Source organism: Astatotilapia calliptera, chromosome 13 (assembly GCF_900246225.1).
Source record: "Astatotilapia calliptera chromosome 13, fAstCal1.2, whole genome shotgun sequence".
Lineage (NCBI taxonomy): Eukaryota > Metazoa > Chordata > Actinopteri > Cichliformes > Cichlidae > Astatotilapia > Astatotilapia calliptera.
In genome coordinates this window covers 24591517-24615655 of record NC_039314.1, presented here as the reverse complement: position 1 = coordinate 24615655, position 24139 = coordinate 24591517, and the positions used below count along the sequence as shown (strand labels likewise).

The 24139-nt window shown below is 37.3% G+C and overlaps 1 protein-coding gene across 3 annotated transcripts in view; it reads left to right on the top strand.

Moving 5' to 3' along the window:
- Positions 1 to 24139, top strand: part of cdh5 (cadherin 5) — a 68930-nt gene that overhangs the window by 35890 nt on the left and 8901 nt on the right. For all 3 annotated transcript variants that reach the window (XM_026189707.1, XM_026189705.1, XM_026189708.1), the window contains exons 3-14: positions 8363 to 8596; positions 8838 to 9117; positions 9823 to 9942; positions 10124 to 10291; positions 10457 to 10638; positions 13678 to 13782; positions 14145 to 14287; positions 14375 to 14508; positions 15505 to 15614; positions 16396 to 16498; positions 21689 to 21819; positions 22017 to 22131. In XM_026189707.1, coding sequence (XP_026045492.1) covers positions 8363 to 8596; positions 8838 to 9117; positions 9823 to 9942; positions 10124 to 10291; positions 10457 to 10638; positions 13678 to 13782; positions 14145 to 14287; positions 14375 to 14508; positions 15505 to 15614; positions 16396 to 16498; positions 21689 to 21819; positions 22017 to 22131 — 1825 coding nt within the window. The remainder of the gene's footprint in view (positions 1 to 8362; positions 8597 to 8837; positions 9118 to 9822; positions 9943 to 10123; positions 10292 to 10456; positions 10639 to 13677; positions 13783 to 14144; positions 14288 to 14374; positions 14509 to 15504; positions 15615 to 16395; positions 16499 to 21688; positions 21820 to 22016; positions 22132 to 24139) is intronic.

Here is a 24139-nt window from a genome sequence, read left to right as displayed (position 1 = left end):
AACCTCCATGTTAAATAAACCAGCTGATAACTTTAATAGATTATCATGTAAATGCCACTTACATGATCCCGCTTTTGCACACAAACGTTTAGTTTTATTTTAATTAAAGGTACAGATGATGATTATCCACAGCAAAGATATGATGTCTATGTGGTGATTTGTTGTTGAGATCTTTTGCTTCAACACAAGCATTGGACAGATGTTACTGAATATTGATTTTATATGCTCAAGTTATGCATATTGAAATCATAAATTAGTTACAATTTCATCTATAGACATATTATTATTATATTATGGCAAAAAGAATCTGAAAGGAATCATCATCATCAAGGATCTTACTTTGTCAATTTAATACTGGAGGAACAGATGCCACTTCTCAAGACCAGATTGGTTTTAACAACTAAAAAAAGTGATGTGATTTTAGAGCGTTGGAACTAGTTAAACTTGAATGGACACATTTTTATTTTAGTCATTTTAAATGTTTTAGTTATTTAGTTATGAGTTATTAGGTTAAGATTTGTCTTCAGATTTCCTGCCCATTAGAGGTGGTGTTTTGAGTCGCGGAGACATCCTACCACTGTGGCACCCTTAATTAAAACTTTTGGTTTAGGATAAGTCAAAAACAAAGATAGGAAAAAGTAGAAGTAAACTTGGTAAGTGTAATTAACTTCTTGCAAATCCAAATCTGCCTGAATTTCTTTGTGAGAAAAAGTCATTGACTCAAATCCACCAAGTGTCAAGATATGCTGAATGACAGACTGAAGGAAAGACAGATTTCTTGTCCCACCATAGTGAGAAAGGATTAAATCAAATTATATTTCCATCTTCAAAAACACAGACGCGACAACAGGACTTCAACGTGAACTTCAAATACCCTTCAGCGACCGCTAGGATTATGAAGTCTTGTTGACTCGCTTCTGTGCTTTAGCCTTTGGTAGACTGAAGAACTAGGTCAGACCTGTCTGCCAGTCACAAAACATCCCGGAGAATGACAACTGTGTCTCTGAGTCTGTCTGTTTCTGCTCCTCTGTCACACTCACACACACTCACTTGCCTGCGGACAATGTACAGATGTAATTACAGATATTCCTGAATGTTATTTATTCTTCATAGCTCCGAAAGATGCCTTTGATAAATGATGCCATAAATAACTTTGTATAATCCTCAAGTGAGATTTGTGTGTCTGACACTTGCAGTTTACAAAGTGATTATTATATAAGCTTATATATATACTGTCATGTATTTAAAAAAACAAACAAACATACACTTAAACTGAAAACTCCTGTAACTTTTCATACATCAATCTGCATGTCTGTTTTTACATTTTTAATTCAAAGAATTAAAAAAACTTGAGTTAAACTATAAAAAAGGGGTGAACTTGGGTAAACTGGGTGCACTGGTGTGTTTATTTATCTGGGTTCTTATAAGGTGCTAGATCTGCTTTTAAGGTGAGACAGAGAGAGTATGGGGGTGGAGAAAAGGAAAGGGGGAGAAAAAAGGTGAGAAAAGGAAAAGGGAGAAGGAATGATAGACAGGGACAGAAATAGACTGTATGAAAACAACATGCATCTTTCACCTTGAGAGATACAACAAGCCACAAGTGGAGACTTTTAAGAGGAAAAATGTATTGAAAGCACTGTCAGAGAAAAGAAAAGAAAGAAGACGTGGAGGGAAGAGAGGCAGCGAGGTGTCAACGGGCAGAAAGAGACGGGGAAACTAAAAAAGGAATGACACAAAATACAAAATGTTAGTCAAACACAGTGAGACACTGAGTCTGAAACTGAGACAAATGTACAGTCAGCAGCAGGAATGAATCCCAGGAAGGGTGTGTCCACTTACTAATGATGACCCCACATTAGTAGACCCGACAGCATTTCCCAGAAGGCATTGTGTTTACACTTCCTGTTTGCTGATAAAGAGAAGGAGGAATTGCTGTTTCAAAAAAAAAAAAGCCCCTTTGGGGAAAACGCCCCCAACAGATTTTTTCTCTGTCAGAAATAACTGTGAATGTACGTGTGACATTTCTGTGTAAAAGTTAGTTGTGATGGTGAGATATTTGACTTTTATCTTTCTTTTTTCAGTATGCAATCACAGCTAAAGTTCAGCTTTGTCAAACAATTATTGTTATTCATCTGAAGCTACTTTTAGTTGCCACAGTGTGAAGCTCCACATATTTGATCTGGGAGATTTTTATACAGAATGCCTTTCCTGACACAATCCAGGGGACTTGTGTTTCCTTCCATGACTGAATTGGGGATCATTCGGTTGTTAGGCAAATGTGTAAATTATTACACTGTGGAGACACTTAAATAAATAAATAAATAAATAAATAAATAAATAAATAAATAAATAAATAAATAAATAATAAAATAAAGGGCAGCATTCTAACTGCTGGTCAACATTCTAAGGTGGAAATGTTATAAAGGTAATAATGATTAATGGTTATTAGTAATTAATTATTAAACTCCTTTATATTTGTGGTATATTAGTTTATATTGGCTAAACATACAACTCACAAAATGAACAAGTAGGTGTGAATCACAGGAATCAAAATAATGCCAATCTCTGATTCGGTCTTTTACTTTTAAGTACTCACTAAATTATGAACTAAGGTGGGGATTTACCCTTCACAATTCCATTAATGTTTGAGTTGTCAGTTTAAAAAGTCCCCTGCTGCTGCTGAGACTAAGGTGAAGCAATTCTTTAATTTTTTTTAGTGCTTATTTCAACTCTATTGCTCAGGAATAACATAAATGAAGTCAACAATTGTTTAAGTAAAAATTCTAATAGTTAAGTAGCTCATTTTGCCATCAAAATACACTGAATGAGTCGCAGTCCTCTTAAGCAGCTATGGGACAAATCACAGGTTTGGTCACCTAAGAGGTTTTCCTGCATATGTTTTATATGTTAAATTGCTTCATTTATGGTGTTTGTGAAATTTAGGGAGGTTTAATGAGTTTGATTAACTCTCAAATAATTTTGTTTTGAGTTATTTTATTTTGTTTTAATGTAATTGTATTTATTTTAGCTTTAGTCTTGGCTAACATTCTTCTTGAAATTTAGGGTAAGGCAAGTTTAGTGAGTACAGTTCTTTGTTTTAAAGGCAACAGAAAGTGTGATTGCTTTCTTTGTTCAGATTATGTCAAGAAGAAGCATAGAAGCTGACAAACTAAACAAAGGTGATACAGTGATTAGAAATGTACTGTTAATATATGATTTACTGAAGATGTAAATGTTTGAAGGGACCAAATGCATATTATTATTTTTTTTCCAGTTTTTCAGAGGAAAAAAAATGAATAAGGAGCGGAATGAATGGGAAATAAATCACCTTGTCATCCATTTACAGATCGGCATTGTGACATCACACTCACCCCTGAAATATAATTAAGATAAACTTTGAGATGTAATGTATTGCATGAAAATAAAAAAGGGGCAATATTTGATAGTTTCAGACTCTTCTCCTCATGATCATCATTTACATTTTTTTCTTGTCAACTCTACATAAGAGACAGCTGTAGCAGCCGTGCATCATTTATTGGTTTGTGGCCCAAACCGATGTTTCAAAACCTCAAGGCTGGCATATTTGTCATGTTGGAGCCAGAAGTGATCCTACTTGGAATGGGTTGCTGTTATCAGCTAACAAGCTTGATTGGCAAGCTACAGTAATAGACTGTAGGGCTGCATTCCACAGACAAACACACACATACTTGCTAATTAGTGCAAAATTCATTTTCAGTTACCACAGGTCTAGAAACCTGAAGCAATCAGTGTCTAGACCTGACTCACTGAAAGTGGATACTGGAGATTGCTGGCATTTGCTTTTAAATCAGTTGCTAAAGCTCCATTCACGCAGATCTAGAGACCAAAGGACTGTTTTCTGTGACCATTTGGCAAGTGGAAGGTAGAAGCTTTTGGCTGTCGCTAGCAATAAAATTGGTCTCAAAGGGGTTTAAGGTGCTTCACAGAGACCTCCTTGGCAGCTTTGCCATGCTTGTCGTTGCCATGGTTTCCCATAATTTGCCCGGAAGATGCTGACTTGTCCGCAAACAAAAAATGAACACTTTAGTAATTCAAATTAGAAAAGGTGATGCCTAACAGACAGCTACTTGCCACAGCTGCCTGAACCCGAAGATCAAAGTCTTCCTCATTTTTGGGGGCTGATCCTGACAAGGGTCACACCAGCGGATCATTTGCCTCTATCTCACACTCTCCCTTGTATCCTCTGATGTCACATTTACCCATCCATCAGTGTTTCTAACTTTAGGTGTTTACAGGTGCTTATCATCAGCCTATGTGATTGATGATTGGGGGACATTTCCAATAAGGTAAATGTAGGTTGCCTGATAGATTTAAAACTGCCCTCACAGGAAAATTTAAATGTAGCGACACAAATAGTAATTTTATCAAATCAAATCACCAAATCCTTGGATTACTGCTTTAAAGTAATAGTAAAAGTAATAAAAAAAATGTTTACTTAGAAGATAGAATAACAGTGTTATGGAAAACAGATGCTGAAGCTACTTAAAGGTAACAAAAATCATAAAGCAAAAGAAGGTTAATAGCAAGTGAAATTAAAGTATTTGGAGGCAACATTATTTCTCAGTGGTATTAACTTTTAATTTCATTTTGATCACACTGTGTTTATTACCTGCCCATGGGGACAGACGTATGGGGATCCACAGCCAGGAAAAACAAATATTTATTAGCGCTGCACAAATGCACTTTTATGAACATGGTGCTCAGATGTTCACTCAAGTCTCTGTTAGACTGCAATAGAACACAATGCACTTCTGTTTAATTAATTTAGTCCTGAAAGGAAACTAAAGAAAGAAAGCACAAGAGAAAAAAATAAAACCCAAACAAAGGGACGTCAACTAAAGGCCAAAAAACACTACTAAGTCTTTGTCTGAGCTGATTTGTGGGGAGCAGTGTGAAGAGGTCATGGGAGGTCAGCAGAATATGAGATTAGACCATTAGAGTGAGGAGACTTTGTGCCAGTATAATCCCTTCATCATAATCTTGCTTTCTTCCTCCATGCTGCTAATGGCTGGAAGACAATAAGATGCACTAATCTCTGCTGGGATGGCGAGGGGCTGTGCTGAAATATCTACTGAAGTACAGAGTGCATATAGACTAAAGTGTTTTGAAGATTATTTCCCTGGCATTTCTGCTTTATTAGATAGGGCCCAGTGGGGGGAGACAAGAACGATGGGGAAGACAAACACAGACAGAGAGGGTGAAACAGTATAAGAAAGACTGGCAACAAAAGTGAAGATTTGCTGCACTGCTGGTGTTTGTGTACCACATACACTTTCATTTTGGTTAAATGGTGTTAAATGCCTTGCAGGCAGGAAGAAGTGATGCAACGCACTGAAACGCCTTCCAACTTGTAATCAGTCAAAAGCCATAAATCAAACGAGGTGCCAGTTGGGCCCAAGTTTTTACGATAAATGGAAGCAATTTTGAATTTGATATAAATGAATCCAATGATTGCTGTTGTTCATGATTAGATAGCTTGGGTCAAGGTAAATGCGAATCGCTTGCATGTGTTACAGTACACACCACATCAATGGTTTATGATGCAATCTATGAGTGAAGTGGTGGGAAATGTAAGAAAACAGTAAGACTTACAAGTGTTGGAAAAAAGCTGAGGTATGTAAAATGGTCAATATCAGTTAATACTGGTAATATCGCTCGACTGAAATCAGAAGCGATGAGTGAGGGTTTGCACTCTCATAGTGTAGTGACTTGTCAGTTACAAGGTAGCCAGTCCCTACTTCATATCCTGCTTTTTCGCTTATCTAACTTTGAAAGGAACCATCATTTAAATATTAATGTCATTCTGGAATAAAGAAGATGCAAAACAATTGGGACCATACAGTAAAGACATCAGGATAATGCCTACTGAAGTCAAAAATCAAGTGAGAGTGTTTTCTTGTTGACTTCTATAGAATTGTCTTTTCACAACCAGAGCACTTGCCCCTGCTGGGAATGAGAAATAATGCAGGTTTAAGGCTTTTCTGCATTAGTTTAACTTTTTAGATCTGAAGGTTGCGTCAGTCTTTTCCGTGCAGTGTATTATGAATGTCTTTAATCCCATTGTTTTTATATTTTTAACTACACTAGCAGCATGATTAACTTTCATGCATCAGAATGAATTGCAATGCAAAATCTCATATATATTAATTAGAGATGGATCGATCCAATATTATTATCAGTCCGATACTGACCTAAATTACTGGATCGAATATCGGAGAAAAATAAAAAAAATGTAATCCGATCTATTAAATATCACGAAAGCACCTCACAAAACTTGCGACATGGCGTAACTCATGGCTCATAACCTTAGCACATAGGAGCAGTATGTCATGTGATAGAGCGGCTGTGGTATGTGAGACCTGTCAGCGGTCTGGTTGAGCATTTGAAGCAGCATTTCATCTCCGAGAAAGTTATCCCAGAGGGAAGTAAAGCAAGTGTGTAAGTTCATCTCTGAATGTTTGTAAAGTGTTCCCACGTGAAGCTTAACAACCCATATATGGAGCGAGTGCCTCTCTCTCCCCCTCCCTCTCCTGCTGCTACTTCAATCATGAAACTGATCAATGATCAGCTGATCGGCTTTTCTGTCGCAACTCAGGTCTCTCTTGTTTGTTTTTGGCCTACTTTGCACCAGAAAGAGGAAACCAGCGGCTAAACAACAGCAGCATGTTTAAGCTTGATAGGCTATTGTTAGAATGTATTTAATATTACTTTCTACACCATTATCCTTTTCTACTTAGCTGACAGCTGGTAACTGTGCAGGGGCGGGTCTAGCAAAGTATAGCCAGGGGGGCCGATAGGGCATTAACAGGGAAAAGTGGGGATACAAAGAAATACTTTTCTTTCTTATTCTCATTTAAAATGTGTAGCTTTTAATAAATAATTATCTGAATCTTACACCCAAAGTTTTGATCTGATGTAAAATGTATAGAAGTCCATTACTGTATATAGTAACTGTTAAGTCTAATATATACCCTAGTAAGCTATAGTACTTTTTCCTTTGGGAAGGTACCATCTGTGCTGTCTGCAATTCTGTTGAAGAAAGATGTTGAATCTATTTAATTATTGTGGAAAAATAATTGATTTCTGTGCATTTTTTTTTTTACACGTGCATTAAATTAAAGTTGATTACCGCGATTAAGCATCAGGAGGTGGAGGGTGGGGGGTGGTTCCCTATTTTTTTTTTTTTTGCTGGGAGCTTGCAACCCTATTAGTTAGGTTGCTTAATATTTCCGCTAAGTACTCTTTAAAATACCAGAATAGGGAGGATGGTGTAGGTTTAAGTTCATTAGATTGATCAGTATTGCTGAATTTTGAAATATTTTGGGTGCAGTATATTTTTTGCATACAAGTATAACAGAATAGCTTTAGTGTTTGTTTGTTTTTTAAACTTGAGTATGAACTTATATGAAATGCAGCAAGATATTTAAAAAAAACTGTTTTATTGATTAAAAACTACACTATATCGGATTCATATCGGTATTGACAGATATCCAGATTTATGATATCGGTATTGGTATCGGACATAAAAAAGTGGTATCGTGCCATCTCTAATATTAATTATAGTTGCTTTGTACAAACATTTTTGATGAATAATAATGATGTTGGCTAACTTTTTGGCTTTGAGTATTATGTCTCTACAGCTGTTGGATGAGTTGCCGGAATTATTCAACTTTGAATACAAAACCCGAGCTACCTTATATTGAAAAAGAACAAAGAAAATCCAGAAAGAAAATCCAGAAATCCAAATGTCAAAAAGTCCCTTTATGGAAAGTGGCCTTTCTAATGGCTGATTAAGACAGACATCGTAAGTGGTTGTAGCATCTCTGTCAGTCTCTCTTTCTCTGTCTGTGCCGCTCTCTCGCACTACACCAGTGGGTCAAGACCTAAAATAGGTCACAAGCCTATGTTTAATAGATCCCCATATGACCACAGTGGTGATGTGCTTTCATTCCAGGTCCCATGATGAGGGGCTAAATGTTTCATTGGAGTCCCAGGATGAAAAGCTTTAAGAGCCCTGGTCCTAAATGATAGCTAGACCTCGAGCTCAGTAGCTGACTGTAAGGGGAGGACAGAGAGTCCTTGGCCTTCACTCTAAGTCTCACCCGTGCACAGTGAAGGGGTCTGTCCGTAGCTGATAAGTGGTTTTAATGTGATCCTCTCTCTGTTCCTTTCTGGTCCCTCTCTCTTCTCTCTTTTCTACTACCCCAATGTTCCTTTCTGCATCCTTTACTCCTGTCTTGCCTCTTCCTTCTTTCATCTTTATTCTTTTACCCCCTCTTCCTCTCATTCCTCTCTCTTCTTGATCCTATCCTCTTCTGTCCAGATGATGGCTTGGCTCCAGCAGTGGACCACAGGACTTATGGCCACTATGGCCTTGACCGTCATCACTGCTCAAGACTCTGGACTTCCTGGGGTAGAAAGAGAGAATCTCGGCCCAGCTGACATTGTCAAAAAGGAATCCCATCCTGTGCTGTTCCGGCAAAAAAGAGGCTGGATCTGGAACTCTCTCTATGTAGAAGAGGAGAAACCTGTTGTGACTCCGCTCAAGATAGGACGGGTATATTAATATTAGTATTTTCACCTCAGAGTCAAAAACAGCATTCTCCTTGCCATGGCTGTCTATGAGAAAGCATTTTGGTATTTTGCCACGCCCCCTCAGGTTGAAGCTATAACATCCAAAGTGAATCTGGGGCATTATCTGTTGCTGAGAATCTCTTTCATGCATATCTGAATTTTTTTTTTTCAGAATAGTTTATTTGCAGTAATTTATTAAAAGGTCTATTTTCTTTCTTTCTCAGCTCAAGTCAGACAAGAGTAACCCAGGTGGGGTTTTTAAAATAGAAGGTGAGGGAGCAAACGACATCTTCATCGTGGATAATAAAGGAGACCTGTTTGTCACCAAATCTCTGGACAGAGAAAAGAAGAATGCTTACCATTTGACTGCTATGATGTCAGATGCATATGGCAACCGAATAGAAAACCCTGGAGAATTTGTTGTCCAGGTGACAGATATCAATGACAACACTCCTGTTTTCACTCAATCATACAATGGATCCATTGAGGAGAGGTCTAGAATAGGTAAGTATTATCAAGGATTTTTTTTTTTTTTTGTAGAAGGAATTGCCAGCAGCTTATTTCAGGTTAAAAAAAGATGTTCATGCATTTACGTTTATCTGTACTGCCTCGTGCCTTAACTGTGCAGTGGAAACCTACGATGTAACTGGAAACCCCTCTTAACCCTAGATTGTAGCCTTCCACGTGCACCTCCTGAGAACTGTAACCACACATGAGGTTAACGCAGCCTACAATGGCTGAATGGCAAGGAAGGTTGTGGTGTAGAGTTAATAGGGGTTTTCGGTTATAATCTACAATGTAGACTTCCAGTTGAAGTATAATGAGGCATCACACTCTCAAGTAGTGGTTAATGTTAAGGAAGGAACCCAAACTCAGAAAGAAAAGGTACAGAAACACAATTTTCAGAGTTGCTAAACATTATTTTTTTTAAGTATGCATGTGGCATCTGCTAAACAGGGGTAATGAGACAGATTCAAAATAGACTGAAGTGTGAAAATCCTAAGCAAAACGAAACATTATGCTCACACCTGTCACAATCATTAGTACATCTCGCTGTGAAAAACACAAGTCGGTGACTTTAATTACAGTGTTGGCACTTAGTCATGAAGCATTAACCATTTGACATCTGCAAAACACATACACTTAAACATGATCAGCTATTTACTATGAGGATTTCTATCATACATGTATATTATTTCCTTCTTCTAGGAAGAATAGTGGTTGAGGTGAAAGCTACTGATGCAGACGACCCCACCACTGCTAATGCAGAACTCAGGTACTCTTTGACCCATGGAGACATTTCAGGCTTTGAAATCGACAGCATCACAGGTAGGCTGACTCCAGTGGTACCCACCATGTTTGCCATGCTTTAGCGGCCTTTTTTCATCCTGGCAAATTAATTTAGGATCACTTGAGGGTTTCAAGCTATTTTTACTGTAATATGAGTCAGAGTTGACCTGAAAGATAACACCCTCTCCAAATGTCTCGCTCTTTCTCTGTCCCTCTGCAGGTGTGATCAGCTGCAAGATAAACACTTTGGACCGGGAAACCAGGGAGGAGTATGTGGTGGTGGTTAAAGCTCAGGACATGAGAGGATTGGCCTCTGGCAGCACAGCCACCACCTCGGTCACTATTAAGATAACTGACATCAATGACAACATTGCTTCTTTTACCAGAAGTAAGGAACAGTTTTATGAGCATTTACAGTAATGATAAAGAGATGCTTAAAAAGAAGAGATTATCATCAGTCAGGTTTTAGAACCATTAGAAGCATTACATTATCAAATTGTACAGAATCAACAGAAATATTCAGTCTTAATTAGTGTGTGTTTTCCATCCACAGCAAAATATGATCTGAACGTTCCAGAAAACCACAAGGTGGATGAGACGATTGGGATTCTGGAATTGGTGGATAAAGATGAGATTCAGAACAAGGAGCCCATATTTACCATTCAAAATCTTAATAGCAACATATTCAATATTGAACCCAACCATAACAAGGATGGAAACCTCGTGCTCAAAGAGGTAGGAGACTTATGTGTAAATGGTAGAAAGAGAGCCATAACAAAATAAGTTGTTTTTTTTTCCCATCAATCGTGTATAATCTTATGTTAATAAAATCCATGCTAGTATTATATAGTATATATTATGGATATGTCTAACTGATGGAATTACAAGTACGTTTATCAGCATTTTTACTACAATTAATGCATATAGCTATGTTTATCACTACCCAGCTGAACCTGTGCAACAGTCCTGCTGGTTCATTTCCTGTTTGGCTTATAAGAGGAATGTGGGGCAACCATATTTGACGTATAATTCTCTGTTGTATTTCAATTTAACATTCCTGAACTGCCATGGCTGTCCCATATTTTTGTATAATTCATTTAGAGAGTGATTTCTCTCTTGTAATTGCTGTCTCCAGTTTGGGGATAAAATAGAGACATGGTTCCCAGCATTTTTTTTCCCTGTGCACGCAAACAGCTCTGACCTGCTCAACCTCATCTTTATTTTATGGTTTTAAAAGACATGATGATTTCATTGGATTAATTTGAATTATTTTGAAACAAACCTTGACTTTCATTTTATTCTTTTATTTATTTAACTTGATTCAAACATGTTATTCTGCCAAAGTTGTTTGGTTGTTGGTCAAAATATGATAAAGGTGAAATTTCATCATTCATGCTACCATGAGGAGTGGCACCATTCCTGAGTGATTGCCTTTAAAAATTTTATTATACATGATCAATTTTAATCAGTACCAGGCTTATAAACTCAATTAGCTACTTGACCCATTGCTACCAATCAAGGGATTGTAGTAATTTATATTATAAATGTGCATCAGACATTATTTTTATGTGGGTTTTCTTTCTGTATTTCAAACAAACAAAAAACGGTGAAATTAGTGAAATATTATTACTTTTGTAAAAGCAGATTTATCAGTCTGATGACCATCTGTTTTGCAATACATAGATTTTTAAAAATCCTATTAGTGTGTTCATTTTCCTCATGAACACATCCATCCATTCGCTTCCGCTTATCCTTTTCAGGGTCGCGGGGGGCGCTGGAGCCTATCCCAGCTGTCATAGGGCGAAAGGCGGGGTACACCCTGGACAGGTCGCCAGTCTGTCGCAGGGCTAACACATAGGGACAGACAACCATTCACACTCGCATTCACTCGCACATTCACACCTAGTGACAATTTGGATTAATCAATTAACCTATCCCCACAAGCTGCATGTCTTTGGACGGTGGGAGGAAGCCGGAGTACCAGGAGAGAACCCACGCAAACACGGGGAGAACATGCAAACTCCACACAGAAAGACCCCGGCCTGATGTTGGAATTGAACTCAGGACCTTCTTGCTGTGCGGCAACAGTGCTAACCACCGTGTCACCGTGCTGCCCCATGAACACATATTGCGCATAAATATTATGTAATCAAATCAATAATTTAGTTTTAATGTGCTATGTAAACTGGCTCAGTCTTTCCATGCAGCACCAGGAAATGGATGCATATCCTAAAATACATAAAGGGCAACTCGCTTTTATTTTTATTTATATATGTACACAAGTAAATCAGAGTGTTTTGGGAAGTGTTGTATCCTCACACTTTTTACAGCATCCAAATTGATGGGACCTCATGCCCAAACAGCTTTAGCACAAAAATAGATTTGCAGTCTACCATTACCAACGAGGATCATAGCCACAGCATGGTGACAGGATTTCCACAAATTCAAAATACTAATGTACTGACATTTTCAAAGTGGTTTCTGAAGCCTTCCTGCATACTCTGCCACCGCATGGCCACTAATTATATATAACATTAAAAGGTGCAATGTCAAATTTCAGATTTTTTTTCCTGCAGGATGTATAAGGTGTGACGTGTTTAAGACTGACTTGAAATCTGGCCTCCTTCTGGTTTCTAAAGATATTTATGCTTGCGGGATTTCTAGCAGGTTGACTTCACTGGGTTGTGCTCTTCAGATAAAGTATTTAGGACATCAGAGAGCTGGAAATGTATTCTAATGAAATGAGCTCTGTAATGGCTTGCACCCTTGCTGGCCTGGAATCAAATCGTACCTCAATCTTCCCCTCAGCTCTCGAGCCCTTCTCATCTTTCTCAACGGCTGTGTTTACACATACAGAATAAGCCAGCTGTTGGCCACACTGTGGTTAAGGTCTTATTCTTGTTAAGCTGTTTACAAATGCCTTTGATACCTTGGGACTGACTATCCTTGTAACCATGAATAATCCAGTTAGCAGAATATTCCTCTCTACCTTTAGTGTCCCATTCACTGATAAAAGAATCTGCCAGAAAAAATAAGAATATCTGTGTATTTCTAATACATAGGAAATAAATTATAGTGCCAATGTGAATATGACAGTAAGAGCTCTTATATTTGCCAATGTAAAAATGTTTCCATAAAACTTTGCAACTAAAAGTTGTTGTTGCCCCCCACCCAAAAATATAGAACCTTTTAAAAATTGAGGAAAGTGAGCTACACAGGTTGCATAGACTGATTTGTGACATTTACAGCCTTTTTGCACCTGAAATCGTTAGTTGTCCTTGGTGGACTGATGCAGGTGTACAAGACACATTTATGAAGAAAAAAACCACTAAGGTGCTAATGCAGTGTGTCCCCAGTTACAAGCAAAGACCTACAAGGAAAATGAGGTCAAAAGATTTAAAGTTGACAGGCTTAAAGAGTAACATATTGTTGAAGGACTACTATTAATTTTGTGGAAGACTGAAAGAAATTGTAACAGAACCCAAATGCATCAGATTCACACAGCATACAGTTGAGTTCTGTGTTAGTGAGAACTTTAAGCAAACAGCATAATCTAATTTCAGATGCCTTAAAAAAATGGAAATTAACGACAACAAAAATCTCAAATATTTAATGTTTGAAAGAGCGCAACCTTCCACTACGAACACTGTTTTGTATATTTATGTAATAAAGATAGTATTGACTCTGCACTGAAGCTTAGAGTCACAGCTATCAATTCTAATCTAATTAGCACTGACATGTTGCTTACTCACTCACACTATCTTTGCTCCCTAGGCTCTGGACTTTGAGAAGACAAACAGCTATTCTTTCACTGTCCGGATGAAAGAAAATGTCCAAACTCCCGCTGACAACACAAACGCTGCAATCACCAGTGCACAGGTAAATATCAAACAGGGCAACTGTAACTTTCATGAGTCAGCAAGTGAATGTTTGTGATTTGCAGTTCAAATTGATTATTTACTTTATTTTATTGATCACTTTAGCCATCTTCAAAGACAGTTGCCGACTTGATTTTCATTCTCTAAATAAAGAGAATCAATGCTGAGGAATGTATTTAATGCTTCACTGTCAAGAAATACTTTTCACAGATTCGGATTAGCAGGACACAGTGTGATGCTGTGTAAAGGATTATAGAAAAAAAATTAAACAAAACATTTCATAGTTTCATATTCCTAGTACAATTACATTTCCAATGTTGGTCTAAACTGTTGGCAATCATTTAAATCATTTAAAATTGCCAGGTCAACATCAACGTGTTAGATGTAGATGAGCCACCGATCTTCTCTGAGGACATGTACAGCTTTAACGTGAAGGAAGAAATGCATGTGAACAACATAGGATTCATCAAAGCCAGAGATCCTGACAGAGCCAACAAAACCATACAGTATGCTGCACTCATTCCCCAAAATAAGTAATAGTGTTACTAATCCTGTAAAGTGTTTGTTAGAGTGATCTTGGTCTCTCTGTTTAGGTTCTCCATCATGCAGCCGGACTGTCCTATCGGTATCAACCGACTCACAGGTCAACTGTACACTCTGAGAAATCTGGACAGAGAGGATAAGCCCACACACATGTTTCAAGTTAAGGCGCAAGAGGAGCCAAGTGGTATGTCACACACTCTCATAAGAGCTGTACAGGGTTTATTAATCCCTTTCCTCTAAACAATACATCCTCACATGAAAAATTGAAACCACGTGTTTTACAACAACAGCAATGTGCATACAGGGAGGGAGTTAAAGTACAAAGGCCAAAAAAGACAGTTTGTTCTCTTGGCTGAACATCTCTTGTAGATTTATTGAAGGATGGGAGTGTAACACATTAACAGGGATTTTTACAGACTTAACACACCACCATAACACCTGGTCGACCCACATGAGAAGGAGAGAGTAAGCAGGAAAATCACATTAGACTGCCTCTTTGTTCACTTCCAGCTTCCAAACCAAACTCTATATTTTTAGATCAGCAATGAATGAAATACAGAGATCTATTTTAGTGGCTTGTCACAGCGTTTAAGGAAGACAATGGTCCCCTGAGCTTGACAAGGTCCTCGGTATACAGTACATGTTCTGTACTAAAGATAGATTCAAAATCTTAGTACAAGAGACAAAAAAGAGACTCACATATTTATCAAAAGATGAATATTCAAAAAGAACATCAGTGATATAAAATAAATGTAAAAGATGCTTTAATGTGACGAAAATAGCTGTCCAACAAACAGCTCACAAATAGAAATGCTTTCAGTTACTTGACCTTTAATCTAGTCCTTCAGTGACAGAGATATACACACTAATCTCCAGCATAGTTAGTCACTGTTACATTGGCGCATCAAGGTAAATGACAACTAAATCCTTAGTTTAAGAACTTTTATATTTCATTTCTATGTGGCTTCAGTATTTTAAGATAAATGACACAAAGTGTTGCAGAAACAAAAAGTGCAGTTGTTTCCACATTTGCATCTCCTCCGCAAATACTGAATGAGACTAAATTATACTATCACTACTGAATGCCCTCTTGAATCTCTGTTTGCAGCTTTTGCGCATTTATTTGGACTATTTTCATTGTCAGACGTGTCATTAATGTGATGTTTTCTTTCCTCTCTAGGTTTAGAGTCAGTTGTAAAAGTTAATATTAATGTTCAGGATGTGAATGACAATGAACCTGAACTCAGAGCTGACGACATCTATATATGTGAGAACGACGAGTCTAATACGGTAAGAGGTGATAGTTTTTATATCTATACTATTTATAGATTTTAATTATATTTTTTAATTTATATAGTACCAAATCACACAAAAACATTAGCCTCAAGTGGCTTTATACTATAAGGTAAAGACTAAATATTCAGGAAAATCTCACAACAATCAAATTATCTGCTATGAGCAAGCACTTTGTGATGGCGGGAAGGAAAAACTCCCTTTTAACAGGAAGAAATCTTCTGCTGACCCAGGTTCGGGGAAAGGCAGCCATCTGCTGTGTCAGGTTAGGAGAAAACATGAGGAGAAGCTTGTTTCTTATTATTAGAGGATGCATCTTAATGGAAACTAAACGCCAACAGATCATGCTGAATTGTTGTTGATGTGTCTTCTGAATTAAAACTCACGTGAAGCCAAGCATGTGATGAGCTGGGGTAATGAATGCATTTTACATAAAAGCCTAAACGCATATTTAACTGTCTGTCTCCTCAATAACGGAGCCTGGGAAGCTACAATAGGTTTCTCCATTATTTACAGTTAAGTTTTTATTTGATTTTTTTTCCAATTGTGACTTTAATATACATAATCTGAAATTTGGATCCCAACCTAAAATGGTGTTTTTGCCACGTGCCATGTACATGGCAGTCGATGACTCAATGATTCACATGCATGCCATACATGTCTGCATAAATCAGTGCATATATAATTTACATATATGGACTGCACACATTGACTGCAGAAATGTGCAGTCAATGTGCAGAAAGGTTAATTTTAGAGTCATTTTTTGGTCTTTCCTCAGATAATTGGAACCTTGACTGCCACAGATAAAGATGATCAGCCAGTTGCCTTCACTTTCAGTCTGGCGAGTGAGAATTCCAACTTCTCCATCAGAAACTATGGCAGTAAGTCCTTCTGTGTACTGAACATTTATTTACTTTTCTTTTCTTGCTTGTTGCTTTAAATGGTGCTCTGAGCAAGCACTAGCCTTGGAACTTGTTGCTATGCAACAACTGGAATTCTATGTGAAGCCCAATGTTCTGTTTTTGAAATGTAAAATTATTTTAACTTCCAAAAACATCCTTCAGTTCTTTAAGCCAGACGGGAGATTTTGAGAGCCTGTCTGGGACCATAAGTACTATCTAAAATGCACAACAAAGACTGGAAATAATGAGAGCTATCAGTTCGATGGGCTTGAAGATAACTCCCTCTGTGTTGTAACCTTGTCACAGCTGATGATGTTCAATGAGCATAGTAACACAAAGTGGTGCTGTTGAGAGGTCTATAATACATTCAAGGACAGAAAAAAGAGAAACTACATCAAGTGGACAATTACTAACTATGGAAACTGTAGAAAGAGGTCCTGGGCTCAAGTTCAGTGGCTGGCTAGGGTCTTTTTTGTGTGGAGTTTGCATGATCTCCTTGTGCCTACTTGGGTTCTCACCAGGTACGGCAAAACACATTCATATTAGCAAGTGGTTAATTTAAATAGGGTGTGCGTGTGAGTTGTTTGCTTCTATATGATCCCCCTGTGACAGACTGGTGATATATATTTTATGGGCCTGGTTTACTAATAACTTGTAGCACTGCAAACTGGGTTTTGGCATAAAAAAATTACTTTGGGTATTTACCAAGAGAACAGTGACAAAATTTCTCAGTGGGAGTTCCTTTCTCAATGTGCAAAATATAACGATAAGAATATCTAAATTAGACATGCTAACTGATTTACAGGTTTAGTGCTAATTGTGATGCTAATTGTGATTACATTTAATTTAGAAAAAAAAAAGCACGTCTTATGTTTTGCACATGAAGATGAACTGTCTACACCTGTGCTTAAAAAACAGTGAAACTGCTAAAGGTCACATGTAAAACTGACCAGTATTGTTAGTATTTTAGGATGGATTGTGCTGACATGCTAATTTGCTCATTTAATTTAGTATATCTATATCATGCTTTAGTTTTTCTCATTAAATGAGGAGTAATTAACACATTGGAATATATTAGGGATGAACAAAGAATTTTAATCAGAGAAAACTTATTAATATTAACACACACAATACTAAAACCTCTGTAACTAATGTCTTCAAAGTAGTCAAAGGATTCAAAGGCATGATGGCTGTTTGATTCTCATTCATTAAATGATGCAAGTGGTCTTTTTCAGGATGTAGTATGTCTGTAGACACTAAAATGAACCAGCTAGTTGGCGCCAGCATGCAGACATCTCATTTTGATTATTCCATATGCAAAGAGCTCAAAGAGTGAATAGTACTGATGTCATTTGGGGAAAAATATGTAGGTGTACTGTATATTTACAAATGAAAAAGGTTTAGCTTGAATTAACTGATGTGACATATGAAGAGGTATGATCCTGAGAGAAATTTGTTGGTATCAGCTTTAGGGGAGAGGTCATTCAATATAGGATACATAACAGCAGAAGTAAAAGTGCATTCATGATTTTTATCATCATATTCAGTTATTATCCATGACAGCCAGAGGGAAATTCATACCAACTGTTGCAGTCAGAAATAAAAAAAATATATAAGTAAATGAAAGCCTAAGGTAATCAGATGAAACATTTAGGTAAGGTGTTAGTATTTAATCTATCTAATCTGAAACCTGAACCATATTGAAGATAAACAGAAAAATGATGTGAATTTTACTCAACAAATTCCACTCGTGCACGTGCCCAGAGGGGTTGACTTGTTGAACTGAAGGAGGAAAGAAAGACAGAGTAGTGCAAAAGCAAGGAAAAATTAGGCTTAGGTGCAAGAAAAGATTTTAAAAAAGGCAAGAAGTTCAGAACTAAGAGGAGAGCAGGAGGAACTGAACCAAAAGAGACTTACAAGCAGTAAAAGAAAAAAAGAAAATGAAGATAAAACTGAAATGGATGCTTTACGTAAGGCAAAGATTAAAGAAGGAAAGGAAAAATAGAAAATCCAAGACAACTAAATGGAGAATAACAGTCTCGAGGCAGACTGAAGAAACGGTGGACCGACAAAATCAAGGAAGACATTAAGTCTGTCAATGCATCACCCGAGGACCCCTTGGACAGAACCAAATGGAGAAACCTTTGCCGAAGAGCGGACCCTGCACTAGCGGGAACAACGCCAGGGTGAAGAAGGAGAATAACAGTAGATGAGAACCTGAGATAAAAGAGGACTAAAACTAATGAAGAGGGAGGAAAAGCAGTGCCTTGAGAGGGGAGGAGAAGAAAGAAGAGCATGGGATGAAAAATGAAATAAGGACACTTGCAGAACAAAGTAGCAAGAGAAGATGAGGACATGAAAGAACATTAGAAACACCACATTTTAAGAGCAGTGGTTAAAAAGGTGAAGAGGAAACAGGGATGCAAGAAAGGTGGGACAGAGAAAAGGAGAGAAGAGAGAAGAAGGTAGCTGTTTGATAAAGTGCTGGTTGTCAGTGCAAACCGATGTTTTCCTCTGTGGCTCAAGACTGTGCCCCCCAAAACCCATCTGACAACACCTCACACCACTTAACACACAAACTAAAACATGGCCTAGAGACACAAACACACACATACACAACAAGAGCTGCAAAGTGAAGGCTTTTGAAATATTCATCGACTACCAGCTCTTTAAAACTTGCAAAAAACAACCTTCATTATGGGATTCACAAAGAATCTCACACTCCAACAGTCAATGTAGCTGCACAGTGAAGTGACAGGACTCCATGTTCCGACCACATGACTACATGAAGCTTAGCCCATTAATGCTGGACAGACAAAAGGGAAGGAGAGGTAGGAAAACAAGGAAACAAAATAAGAAAAGATGAATAGGATGCCGGAAGAAAAATATGTAAATAGAAAAAGAAAGAGAAAGAGAGGATAGTGAGAAATATCCAGAGAGAGAGGAAAGAGATTAAATCAAACAAAAACGGAGCAGGAGACGAGACGGAGAGGAGGGATGAGATGAAGGGCGGACAGAAGCTGTTTCATCTTTTATTCGGTTAGTTAAGGATTCATTTACAACCATATCCTTCCACACATACCTTTGCAGATGTTGTCATACAGGCTTTATCTGGTTTATCTTGGTTATTGAGATAGTAAACTTAGTTAAGCACCTTATATGCAGAACCTTGTTCATCCCTATGTCCTGTGACTGGGAATAGAGTCAAAATTATGTGGAAGACTCTGTGTATATAGACTAGTCTCATTCATGTTCGTGCTTTTGTCTCATCATTTAGTTTAGTTCATCGTGCAGAGAAATCAGAATTCAGAAGATAAAGAATGTATTTGTAGTGAAGATAAATGGTTAAAAACAATAGAAATTGCAGTGCTTCTCAAGCAAGTTTTTTTTTTTTTTTTGATGTTTGGTTTTTTGTTTTGTTATCATGTACTTTTTTCTCTTTGAAATGAGCTCCACTGTCCTGCATGTTATGTGCTCTTGGCCTTTTGGGATAATACACACAAGTGTGTCTCTGTAACCTCTGCATATTTTAAAGATCAATGCAAAAAGGTGGTTGGATACCACCAGAGTGTCATCACTGTTTATTTCCCATACAGCATTGAGGAATTGTTACAGAACTGAATCTTCTCCTGTATTCATTATTGCTGCTTTTCCCATATACACGGACACTTGAAATACCTGCAGCACAGTTTTAGAGTTTATATACTCATTTGTGTTCATGAGCATTCTTTCAACTGCAAATTCAAAGAGCAACAATATCACATATCCTTCATGAAGAGTTTAAAAACAATAAATAAATAATTAAATTGTGGTGCAGGTATTTAATATATTTTCATTTCCAAGGTAGAAATGATTGGGTGTTCAACACACAATGGAACAAATACTTGACTAGATCTTTTCAGTAAACATTCTCAGTATTCCCCTATATAAATCACACAAGACAGTGTGACCTGATTTTCGCTGGAAATACTTGTACATGAAAAAGAATTGCAACACTTTAAAGGACTTTAAGTGTAAGAACACACTTTGACTCTGTGCAAGTGTTTGTGAAAATGCTTTCAGGCAGGAAGTTATTCATGCTGGTGAAAAATCAGGGCTTCTGTTAAACACTCTGGATTTGAACTTCAAGTCCAAATGTCAAAAATCGCAAAGTTGTTTTTGTTTGAACTTGAACTTAAACCAAAGCTACTGAATGTGTTTCTTTATTTGAGAGTATTCAGAAGGGTCCTTCCTGCCATTGTGTTCTCTGAAATTCCTCTAGTGGTGGGATATTGTGGAGGAAAGCGTTTGGCAGGAAATTTCTGCCTGCCAGGAGTCTGACTAATGACTGTATTGTTGCTCAGGTCTATGAAAAGGACATCGATGTAATCTACTCAACAAGTTTCTTTTAACTAAAACTGCAATTCAGTTCAGTTCTTTTTTAATAGCTTTTTTAATAACGTCACAATAACAGTAATCTCAAGGTGCCTTTTTTTATTGTAACTGAAGATCATACATTATTACAACAAGTCAATATGGCAGTTACTCTTGTTGAATGGGAGTGAGAAGGTAAACCTCTGTCTTAACACTGGGGGTTCCCATGTGCCAGGAAATGGGGGGTGAGGGGCAAGAAAAGCAGAAAAGAATCGATGGAGAGGCATCAAAATGTAAACGACGGCAATGAGATGACCAAAGTTTTCTGTATCAGACTTTGTCTGGTCACTGATAGACCAAATTACATACAGAGTAGTCTGTAATGAAGAGATATTTCCAATGACAACAACATTCTTCTGCAAAGGAGAGTGATCTATGTTAATACATTTGTTCTGCCACTTCATTTAAAAACCGCCTTGGCTCCTTGTAGGATTTGCTTTTGCAGATTTTTTATGTTCTGTGATTATTTATGATCCTAATTGACTCCAATCTGAAATGCATCAAAGCCGTAACCACAAATGATCTCTCTGCCTTTATTTAGTCACTCTCTCCTCGCTGTCTTATCTCAAATCTAGTCTTATCTGTTCAGCATGACTCACATAAATAGACTTTGTAGACTGAGCAGGTGAGCATTAGTTTTGCTTTAGTGAAACGAGGTGATGGGTGAGGCAAATTAAGGGAAATTTGTGAAGCAAAGGTGGTGTGATATTTTGTACTTAACTTACTATGTGTATTTTCTTGTATCTCTTTGTATAGATGGCACAGCAGCTCTCATTGTGAAACAGGGCCCGTTCAGCCTGGATGACCCCAAGAATTACAAGGTGGATATAAGGGTCAGTGACGGAGGACATCCCTCCAAGAGCAGCGTCTCCACAGTATCAGTTGGGGTATGCATTTTTTGTGTGTGTGATATTGAAAGCTGCTTGAGATTATTTTAGCACTGATAATTTTAAATAATTGTAAAGATGAAATGTCTTGTCTCTGTAAACCCAGTTTTAATGCAGTAAATATGTAGCTTCAATGAATGTTCAGTAAATGGACATTCAGGCAAGGTACTGACCGACTGATTGGTAATATGTTGTAGATATGTCAGTGTGATCCCAACCGGAATCGTACTTATTGCAAACCTGAGGCTCGGAGAATGGGAGTCAGTGTTCATGCCCTGACAGCCATTTTGCTTTGCATACTGACAATTCTCGGTAAGTTATTTTTTACTTTTTTGTTATACTACTTGTTTTTTCTACCTTGTTTCATTGTTATGACTTTTAGAGCCACCTTAAAGGGTTAACCTTGAGATTTTTAATGCTATAGTCTGTATACAGGCTTTTTTAAGAGTATTAATGTTTATAAGAAAATTATTTTTTAGCTTCATAAAATCTGAACCTCAATGATGTCACAGATGACTAGAAGTTGTGCAGGTATGGAGTTAATAAAAAGCAATGATGTCTGTTCTCTGCTCATCTTTGCTTGAGGCCAAAAGAAACCCGAACAGATATCTGACAGATCTATCAGTGGTTGAGTTGCATTCTGGGTATTGTAGGTGTCAGATTTTGACAGGAAGAAAGCATAATAATATATATGGTTTTTCAGCATCCTTTTTTAGACCGTCCATCATGAATATGATGTGAAAATGAAGTTTTAAGTTGTTATGATATTAGGTAATAGATCCTGATTTGGTTGCATGTGAACTTGCTTGAGTAACTATCTCTATATTGTTTTAAGTTTATTTATGCTTGTCTGTGTTAGAATATATAGAAAGGTGAAAACACATCATTCCCAGCATATTTGCATTTATGCTGAAAGTATGGGAAATGCATTGAAATATTTATTGCATTTTTTTGCATTCGTATTGTAGAATCTGTCCAAGTTACACATAATGGCATGTGCAATATCAGTGCACATAATGATGGGATTATAATGCAACAGGAAAATCCATATATCCAAATGACAAGTTTTTTCTTAAGACTATAGCTTTTCACCTTTAATACCAGAGGACCTGCTTAATGTCATCTTCTGTCTTACAATAGTAATTATTTTTGGCTTTTTCCAACATTTGACTATTTTCCAAAAAAGATGTTTTCCTGTTTTTCTTGGAATAACAAAGCCAATAAACATTCAGAAACAAAACCATTTTCATTTTGCAGAATCGTTTAATTTCTGAACTCGGTCTGGCTCGTGAAATGCAAAAGCATTTTGACTGATTTCAAAGCTAGAAATTTATCTTACCTAAAAATCTATTTTTCCACTGTTCTCCAGTGGTCAGATGTGTTTTCTCACCCTCAGAGACTCACTGAAGTGTACTCCAGGGTGTGAGTCTTGTGGTGTAGTGGTTAACACTTTCACCTTATGTGTGAAAGATCTCTGGTTTGAGACCAGGAGGAAACACAAAAAATGCTCGAAGGGGTCACATGCTTGGAAAAATGTGCCAAATCAAATAAACTAATGAGAGAGCAGCTGAAAAAACTCAAACATAATATGGGTATGGATGAAGCAAAGCACACCCAAGGGGATCTGGAAGTGAAAAAGGAGATACATCTTTCAAACAGAAAGGGCAATGAAACATTTTAACCCACTGTGTAGACAGCCATGTTTATGCCTGGAATAGAGATTGGATAAAAAAAAATGTTGTTGTTGGAAGTAGGAAAAGTTTTAAAAATGAACAATAGGACTTGAAAAAAATTCTAAACAACAGGGAAAAAAACAACATTTTCACTCGCCTTGTTTTGGGTTTGTTTGCATTTACACACAACAAATAATAAACAAGCTTTTGTGAAATATTTGAAGATTGAATCAAAGATCGATGCCTAAATGTTTAGACAGACAGTAATGTAAAAATAGTACTTTTCTTCGTTCTTCTTTAACTTTATTACCGGTAAGCAGAGAACTTCTGTATATATTGTTATTCTCTGAGAGAAATTCATGAAGACAGCATCAGTGATAGATGCAAAAAGCCAGTGCTGAGTGATCGGGACACGTGCACAGATTCACTTGCCCTTGCTTTGCGATAAATAAGATTTGTGTTTTGCGGGGAACGTTTTCCCCTTCTGGTGTTGTTGGTTTTATGAATAATGCAGCGGCGGATGTGAAAATAATGCCTGTAGTTGTGCACTCAATATTCTCTTTGATACCTTCGCCCCCTGCCTTTTTTGTATTTCTTTGGGAAAAAGAGACAGTTGTCATGTTGGATGAGAGGCACACTGGAGATAC